Source organism: Ipomoea nil, unplaced genomic scaffold, assembly GCF_001879475.1.
Source record: "Ipomoea nil cultivar Tokyo-kokei standard unplaced genomic scaffold, Asagao_1.1 scaffold2845, whole genome shotgun sequence".
Taxonomy (NCBI): Eukaryota; Viridiplantae; Streptophyta; class Magnoliopsida; order Solanales; family Convolvulaceae; genus Ipomoea; species Ipomoea nil.
Genome location: NW_017619273.1, coordinates 8,852,075 through 8,862,196, shown reverse-complemented (window position 1 = coordinate 8,862,196; position 10,122 = coordinate 8,852,075). Strand labels below are relative to the sequence as shown.

The 10,122-nt window shown below is 33.7% G+C and overlaps 1 protein-coding gene across 1 annotated transcript; it reads right to left on the bottom strand.

Annotated features, from left to right (window-relative positions):
• Positions 1-957: 957 nt before the first annotated feature.
• Positions 958-8,093, bottom strand: LOC109159766 (axial regulator YABBY 5-like). Its single transcript, XM_019307880.1, has 6 exons — positions 7,668-8,093; positions 5,705-5,827; positions 5,122-5,248; positions 3,801-3,849; positions 2,223-2,298; positions 958-1,239 (listed from the first exon to the last, which is right to left on the bottom strand). Exons 1-6 carry the CDS (start codon positions 7,743-7,745, stop codon positions 1,141-1,143), a joined length of 552 nt encoding a protein of 183 aa, XP_019163425.1. The 5' UTR covers positions 7,746-8,093; the 3' UTR covers positions 958-1,140.
• Between the last annotated feature and the right edge of the window lie 2,029 nt (positions 8,094-10,122).

Below are 10,122 nucleotides of genomic sequence, written 5' to 3'. Positions count from 1 at the left end.
TTGTATTTTTATACATTAGCTTTCCCAATTTACATTACATTAAAACATGTCCATTCAACCTACAAAGGAGTCTTAATCTTTTACATCCTCCCAAATGCTCTGTCGGGCCGGGGTGTGGGGCCCTAAGGGTTGGAATTTAGCCTTTTGGAAGGAGGAGTCTTAATCCTAAGCCTGCCTGTAGACTGCACCAGGAGTCTTCATCACCTCTAATTAATTTATTTTGATCAATTTTTTGTGCTTTGGATCTCCTATTGACAATCCATGTCTTTAGTGCAGTGGGACATGGAATCAAACCCATCCTCTCAATGGTCCATTTCTTTGTGCAAAGTAGTGCTGCCAATTCAACAGGGCGGCTATAAACTAAGAGAATCTAAGATTTCCAAAACTTCGATCAGTGGATGGGAGCTAATATTGTTAACATGTGCCGGCCTGCAGCAACGTAACTTTACAAGAAGGTAAGTAGCACGCCTGAAAAGCCAATGGTAGTGAACTGAGTGTGGGTGGGGGGGGGTGCATAGATTTCCCTCCATGCTCCACTAGCAAGTAGCGACGTAATCTCTTAACCAGATCAGATAACCATCGTTACCAGCTGAGAAATTGGTGGAAAGAGGGGCGGGCTAATATTCAAAGCTCGACTTTATTTTCTTATAATAATTATAGGTTTCTCTTGTTATATATTCAAAATATAAATATATTTATATACACAAAACTCGCAATTGATCAATAGATGGAATATAACAACATACGTACAAGTTGTGAATTATATTGCTATATATATATATATATATATATATATATATATATATATATATATATCAAATGATAATATTCATCTTGACCATAACCTCCGATATGACTGTCACATTAGCATATGGAAGTACCCGGCTTAAAAAAAAAATAGTAACAATGCAAACAAAAAAGGAAACACACTGAAAAGGAAAAACACAAACTAAAGATACTATATTATATTACCAGAAATAAACGTTATATCTAATAGTGAAGGTGCCAACATTAGATGTCACGTTTTGATGACAGAATGCTGAGCTCAGCCCTCCAACCTCCCAAAACATATATATAGTAGGGTGAGTAATTATTATATATAATTATGAATTTATGTTTTGTTGGGCATTGATAATTTTATTATTGAGTGGCATCCTGATCTCCAACTGCATCATCCACATTGGCTTGTCTGTTCCCAACCAGATTTAGTCCAAAATGAGTGTGAGGAAAATGTGCCCACTGCAATTACCATTTAGTTACCAATTAGTATATTTTAGTCAACTTATAATGAAATTTACATACAAAAATGTCAAAGGGATGAAAAAAAAAAAGAAGAAGAATCCCTAACAATTAATGATTGAGCATCACAAAGTTACCAATGACCTTGTGGTCTAGTGACACGAAGTCGCTCTTCCAAATGGGAAGTCATGGGTTCAATCGCTAATGAAGGCGATATTGACTCTTAGTCTATTTACTTATTACCAATAAAAGAAGACAGCCTCCCCCCCCCGCCCCCGGTCCACCCCACACACACACCCCAACCCGACAGAGTATTTGGGCAAAGTACGGCGACTCAATGGCTAAAAGAAAACAGCCCCCTCCCCCACCTCGACAGAGTACTGGGTAAATTACAGCGACCCAATGGCTAAAAGAAGACAGCCTCCCCCTCCCCCCCGCGCGACAGTTTATTTGAGTAAATTACGGCGACCCAATAACTTTTGAGCAAATGTTCGAACATTGGTTGAGCTAAACCCGTGCGGGCAATATATATATACTATCTACTTTTTAAGATGGTTGCTAGAAAGGATAGAGTATTTATAAAAATAAAAAAATAAAAAAAGTAAATAAATAAATAAAGTTAAGGATACCTAACGGAAATGTATATTCAGGAAAAGTTTCCAACTTTATTTAATTAAAATAAAATATACGGAGTGATGGGTTTTCTTGAAAATGTATTAGTAGTAGCCATCCAACCGAGTAGGGTTTCTGGTCAAAAGGAAAGTGGAAAAAAGGAGTAATATAATATTGCTCGCAGTGTTACGTTGCAAACTGGCATCTTTTTGTTCCCCTCACTAGCAGCATGTATATATTCAATGAAGACAGCCAAGAAATTAAACCAAAAAAAAATATATAATACAAGTAATAATATCATTTTCAATAATATCTTAACAGTAGTAATTGGTTCAATTTTATTTTATTTTTCTGCTGTAATAATAACTTACATTTTTTGCAGCAGCGCTAAAGGCTTCTTTGTGGCTAATTTTTGGATTGTTTGATTTTATCCTATGGATCTCCTCCCTACCAATCAAATTAAACGACATCATCATACTCTCTTCACACACACACACACACACACACACACATATATATATAGGCTTGTGTTCATATACCAACACTTCCTTAACTGAGAACGTGCCACCAAACATGAATACACACAATTTACTCCAAGATTTTCATCATCATCGAGACATGTCTGGAAGTAGATTGTGTGCATTTATTCTTGTTCGCACATTCTCATCTAATAAGTGTTCTCATATGATCTTGAGCGCGCGCGTGCGCGCGCGCGCACACACACACACACATATATATATATATATACTAATGTTCAAGTACATTCACTTGTTCCCGTGAGTCGCGTGAAACCCTTCAAAATGCACAAAATTTACTATAAGAATGCACAAAAGGTAAATTGTGTGCATTCATGTTGAGCAAATTGTACACAATCTAGTCTGTGTGCATTCGTGTAGTACATTGTACGAAGGGTCTCACGGAACTCACAAGAAAATGTGGTCTCATTTGATATATATATGCTAAGGATCCTGTAAGAACAGTACCATAGAAGAAAAGTAAGAATCAATCTCAGTCTTACATCTGTAAAATTTTGATGGATCTAATCAGATTAAAAAAAAAAAAAAAAAAAAAAAACGCGATTGTGTTTTCGTAATTATCATCAACTTCACTATGCAAACTTGAACACCTGAATATCCAATCTTTAACAACAAAATATGCTAACCTGATAAATTTTATAAAATCAATGAAAAAGCTAAATTTTAAATCTAAACCGTAAATGTTAGATCTTAGTCCTTGAGCAGTAAAAAGTGAACCACTAAACGAAATAAAACAAAAAACTCAGTCATAAACTTTAAAATCGAAATCCTAAGTGCAATACATTTTTGCATGTGCAATCTTTTAATACTGAATGTGCAAAATGTTAATACTAGTTGTGCAAACTTGGAAAAGTATGAGAATTGCATATTTTAGTGTTGAAGTTTGCATAGTTCAATTCGTAACAATTACAAAAATGCCACTATTTTTTTTTAAAAAATTTGATCTGATCCGTCTGATTTTTTCAAATGTAAGTTGAGATTGTTTATTGTTTCTCTCCTATGAACTTGTTCTCATTTGATCCAACACACACACACACACACACACACACACACACACACACACACACACACATATATTTAGGATAATCATATGAGAACACTTGCTTAGGTGAGAACGTGAGTACAAATCGTGTGCATCCATTTAATATTTTTTAATGGTCTAGATTAGATTAAGTGTGTTTGAACGCGAATTAAATGTGTGCAAACGCGATTAAGTGCGTTTGGACACAATCGCAATCGCACACACTGAATCTAATCTAGACAATTAGATGGATGCACACGATTTGTTCTCACGTTCTCACCTAAGCAAGTGTTCTCATTGGAACCCTCCTCTCTATATATATATAGTTGAATAAATTTAATAAAATCAACTTAAATTAGATTTTAGAAATGTAATTACAATATCCAACTTACTTGATGAATCGGTTGTATGCAGAAGGAGCACGTTGTCTCTTCTCTAAGGCTGCATAAAATGATATAACATTAATAGATGAAAAATAGGCACAAACACGTATACATACACTAATGAATATAATTAATTGCACGATAGTAACGAATAACATCAATTACAATAATAAACTATAAATAACATAAAAAAATGTAACTTAGTTATAATGAAACAAATTAAAATTTCAATAATTTCATAACATATTACTATATGCCAAGAATATACAATAGAATATAGAGTTGTGTCCATGGAAATTGGAATATATGTACACTGCAATCTACATACTTCCATACCCACCACCATCATCCAAGAAACTGGAGGTGCGTGAGTTGCATAAAGATGCAATGTCACAATCAAATTAAAGTAGATAATAAAATTAAAGCAGATGAAGTATGATATGTGATTAAATAACTTAATCCTTTTTTTTTTTTTTAGCTGTACCAGGGTTTCCACCATCAACGTTTAAAGAGTCAAAGCAACTAAAACAATCAATATTAATCATAAAAAATCAAGAGTTAATCTAAGGGTGTGTTTGGTTGGTGGGTTTTGCCCAAAGGAATGGGTATGAAAGTGATTGTTGTTGTTTGGTTGATAGGTTTTTAGAACACTACTATGGGTTTCGAATACCCCATCAATTGAAAAACCCATACCCAAATACAATAAGGATTTCATTCCCTTATTCATTTTCAAGCACTACTATTAATAACCATTCTCATTCCACCCTACTACCAAACATGTTAAATACTTTCACCAAAATCCATTACCATTACCAAGTATTTGATACCCATTCCGATTTTGATTCCTATGTGCAAACCAAACACACCCTAAGTACTTATACAAGAGTCGTTGCACTTTGACAACCTTTGTACTTGGACTTAATATATAGCTACGGTAATAAGCAAGGGACACACGTACTTTAAATTTGTACTTATATTCGACCCTAGCTAAGAGTTCTATCTCTTGAAACTTACTACTCCATTCACAAGCGTTTTATGTATCTAAAAGCATTTCATAAACCTAAAAATTCTTCAAAAACCTCTTTCCTAATCAGGGAATGAAGAGGGAGATAAGGAATTCATCACTCAATCCTTCTTTTTAACTATATATGTTTTAATATTCAAACTTGCATTGTGTGTACATTATATGTAATATATATATATATATATATATATATATATATATATATATATATATGTACTCCAATAGTATGTATATATGCTTCAAATTACACCCACAAAGGCACAGAGGTATACATATATGAGAGAGAGAGAGAGAGAGAAAACTAACTGCGCATAGGAGTGAGTATAGATTGCTCAAGTAGTTGATCATGAGACTCAAATACACTAAACATGTTGCAGTTGTAATTAGATGGAACCGACCCCATGGCATCTTCAAATTGATGTTGTTCTTGTTGCTGCTCATTACAACAAACAATTTTGCATCAACATAAAAACTTACTAATACCCATTAATTTCTGGCCTAAGTTTCAATACAAAAAAAAAAAGGAGATTTGCGTGATTAATAAACTTTGATTAATTTGCAGGAAAGTTTGCAGCTGCTACACGAATGTATACTTTGGGTGAAACTGTTATGACCCGAGCAAGCTAACCACCTCAAACCGAAAAGGTCAATATGCAGGTTACTAAATCAACTACCCGATCAACTCTGCTGAATTGCCCCATGATTAATAAATTGTAACTTTAAGTAACAAAGTGTCTCATGCTATTCTTAATTAATAAATTGGAACTTTAAGTAACAAAGTGTCTCATGCTATTCTTATTTATATATATATATATATATATATATATATATATATATATATATATATATATATATATATTTATTTATTTATTTATTTATTTATGGTTACCTGGAAATCTTGGAGAGGGAAAGGGTGAAGCAAAGCTCCCACATCAACAGACAGCAAATTGGAGCAATGTCCACATCTCACCACCACAGTGTTAAGCATGCTGCTGATGCATGGCACACTAACCTAACAATGTTTGAACTCAACAAATTAACCACACCCATTCATTCAAATCACTAAGATTCTTTAATATATATATATATATATATATATATATATATATATATATATATATATATATATATATATATATACTATTGGAAATTATAGAATTTCCGACCACTTTCTATATACGCTAGTGGAAATTATAGAATTTCTGACCATCTGAAAGTGATCTACAAATTAAGTCGAAACTCTTGTTCCAACTACTTTTGGTATCCGGAAAAACCTTTATTGCTATTTACGATCACTTTTTGGTTTCAATTTGATTTAAGATCACTTTCAGGTGGTCGAAAATTTCACAATTTCTAGTGATATATGATTATATATTCTTGGAGCTCCCTTAATTCTAGCTAGGTTTTTGCTTTACTGTCTGGTGCAGTGGGGGATGGCTCTAGACCATTCATCAGATGCATTACAAACACCAAGGCCAGACAATTGTTAGTTCTTCATCATCAGATCATCAAAATAATACACATGTGTTTCTTCATGACAGGTGATTAATTAACATATAATATTTACACACACAAGTACACAACTGTGTGTGTTTTTCTCTCTGTAAAAAAATAAATAAAAAATTAACAGAGACTACACAACTGTGTGTGTTTTTGTCTCTGTAAAAAAAATAAATAAAAAATCAACAGAGACTCAGACTCTCATCAGTATTTTCACAGCCTGAACACCATGGTTAATAACCATACATGTGGTCATGGACTACCCTTTGAAGAAACTCATTTTTTTTTTTTTCCTGACTCTTTCTCCGCTGTATGTAGGATGGGAGATGATTAAATTATCCAGTGGGCACATAGCCATAGAACATGGGTGTGCAGAAGAATATAATCCACCATCCATTTTAGTTGCAAATTAAAATTAAAGTAATAAACTTACAAGGGTATTTATAAATAATTGGTATGTAATTTTAGAAATGCGGGAAATTAAAGCAGTCAAACTTGTTCTTACACCACTAGAAAACTCGAGATTTTCAACTATCCAAAAGTGACCAAACAATTAGTGTTAATTACATCATAATTTTTGACTAATTTTTTGGCGATCTGGAAAATTAATTAATTGGTTGTTTAATGTAAGTTTGTCACCAACAAAAACAGAAAACCCTAATTAATAAACTAAAAAATATCATTTGTGTTTACTTTATTTTCGCTATGTAGCTTTTACAAATGGAATATTATTTGTTTTCCCTAGCTTCTAGGTCATGGAGGCATAATTTTTAGAAAATTTTATTATACATGGTATAACTATACTAAGTATAAAATACAATATTTTCGAAAACTTAAACAATGTCTTATCTGCATTAAAAAAAAAAAAACAATGTCTTATCTACCACTATTTTAATAGTTATTTAACAGAAGATTGGGGGGAGGGGGTGTTTTTTGTCTATGGATATATAGATAGCTATTTTAGCTTCTCAGTTCCATCTTCTTCCCCTTATCAAAGTCTGAGCAGAAACCCTTTTTTTTTTGAAGAAAAATCAAGCCACAAAATCAAAATAAAACATAAAACTCAGATCGAGCTATGTTTTCCGTGCAAAGATTATATTCGGATCCCAAACAAATATAAACAAATTAAATATATACCTTATTAGTTTAAAAAAAAAAAAAAAACCAGAAATTAAATTTGCAAAAGAGGAAGTTCAGCACTGAAGATCAGAAAATCCCAAGAAGAAAAAACCCATCCAGATGGGAAAACCTGAAATTAACTGTTTGGTCTGGTTCTTGTGCTCCATGCACCGTGAACCTTAACAGCTAGTTGGAATGGATAATGAAGCAGAAACCAGTTAAGAAATATATACCGCAAGAATGGTGTTGCAGAAGCTGCAATTAACGTAACAAACCCGATCCGCGGAGGAGGTGGTGATATCGAGTGACATTTTTTTGGGGATAGATGTGGTTTGAATCTTGAATCTGCGGCGACAAGGAGATGAATAAAACTAAAAGAGGAGGGATAGGTATATTGTCCAAATCAGGAAGTTTTTGGCAGTTAAATTAGCTAGCTAGCTAAGTAGTAAGTAGCTTAGGCAGCTAGTTTCAATGACATTTTATCATCATAAGGTGAATTGAAATGTAGTAGCAGAATTAATTGAAATATATAAAGATGGAGGAAAGAGAGGCGGCTAATGGGAAGGAAGAACATTGAAGGATACATGTGGTGGGTATGTATGTATGTAGAGGTCAAGTGTAGAAAGGAACACTAGAGAAAAGATGATGAGGGGTGTATGGACTTGGGATGGGATGGAAATCTCTCTTCTTTGGGTTTTTCTTTAAGTGTGACATACATTTGGAAAGGGGTCGAATTGAAACGGTTAAGATCAATTAAGTGAGTATTACATTTGGCCGCTCCACTAAGTTGGTCAGATTGTTGACTTGATAACCACAAGATTATAAATTTGACTCTTAACAAGAGTAGCCTACCTTTGCCTACTAGAATCATAAGACAAGGCAGCCTATTTTCTTGATTTGAGCCGGTTAGTTGGTTTACCTGACGGGTGTATCTCTATATATATGGTCCTTTGCCTACTAGGGTTATAAGGTAGAGCGGCCTATATATTGGTCTTCTTGGTTTGAACTGATCAGTTAGTTTACCTAACGAGTGTACCTCATTGTGGTCTTTTGCCTACTAGCTAGGGTTATAAGGCGAGGCGATCTATTGGTTTTCTTGATTTGGATCAGCCAGTTGGTTTATTGACACTCACTTTATTATTATTTTTTTATTTATTGCGTATAATCAAGTTTAGTTTTTGTGTTTCTTCTCCTTCTTTTAGATAAATTGGAGAGGAAACACTTCAAGAAATTAGTTCAAGTGACAAACTTTACGCTATTGGGGAATGCTCATAAAATCATCATTGAGAATCCTTTGAAGAAGAGGATAAGGATTTTCGAACACTTATACACCTAGGGTATACTTGATGAAAAAATCAATTAGAAAGTCAATTGCTTTATTCTACTCATCACGAAAGACATGGACCAAGTGAACATCTCATTACCTTCACGTCTCACACTTTCAAGCTTCTAGTCATTGATTAACTTGGAGATTGAAAGTGAAGAAAGAGCGGAAAAATTGAAGGAGAATTTGAAGAAATGTAATGAAGAAAACCACTATAAATTTCTATGGTTGAGACGAAAGGGGAGAACCAATTTTGCGTATTCTTTATATTTTTTTCCATAATAAAAAATGGCTTGTGAATTGACGCTAAGGTTGCGTTTGGAAGCCTGAAAAATAATTTTTGGAAATTATTTTTCGGGTTTCTAGTGTTTGGCTAGAGGGGAAAAATGGAAGTCAATGAAAAATATGGGTATGGTTAATGTAAAATAGAAGAGATTTTCTGAAAAATGACTTCTCCTGTTTTTTGGGAAGTCATTTTTCGTTTGCAGCAGTGGAACAGCCAATCACCCGCTGCCGCCACCTCCACTACCACCACCATCCCCTACCCACCACCCACCACCCACCACCCACCACCCACCACCACTATCATTGTATATTTTAAATACCTAAAATTAAAAATAATTATGTTCATTTTTCAGAAAATGAACCAAACACACTAAGGGTGTGTTTGGTTGGTGGGTTTTGCCCATAGGAATGGGTATGAAAGTGATTGTTATTGTTTGGTTGATAGGTTTTTAGAACACTACCATGGGTTTCGAATACCCCATCAATTGAAAAACTCATACCCAAATAATAAGGGTTTCATTCCCTTATTCATTTTCAAGCACTACTATTAGTAACCATTCCCATTCCACCCTACTACCAAACATGTTAAATACTTTCACCAAAACTCATTACCATTACCAAGTATTTGATACCCATTCCGATTCCGATTCCTATGTGCGAACCAAACACACCCTAAGACAGTTTTCTGGAATAATACAACCAAAAACTGGAAAAGAAAATATTTTATGAAAAATGACTCATTTTCTAGAAAACATTTTCCAGAAGTCATTTTTCTACTTTTCAACACACCCCAAGTAGAATTTATCAAAATTGCTATGATTAATTAGAAAAAAAAAAAAAACTAAAAATACAAAAATTATATCCAAGACACTTTTAGAATCAATAGTTATTTAAATAGACAACCCCTATCAAGTTGGTCAGACTGTTAGAGTCGGACCACTATATACTTGCAAGTCACTATATACATAGTAATCAACGTCATATTTAATTTTGATGATAAGATTTTGAGCTTGGTCTTATAGGCTTTCTCTCAACAATGGATAATGCCATTATAAATAGAAGAGAAAAAAATACTTCAA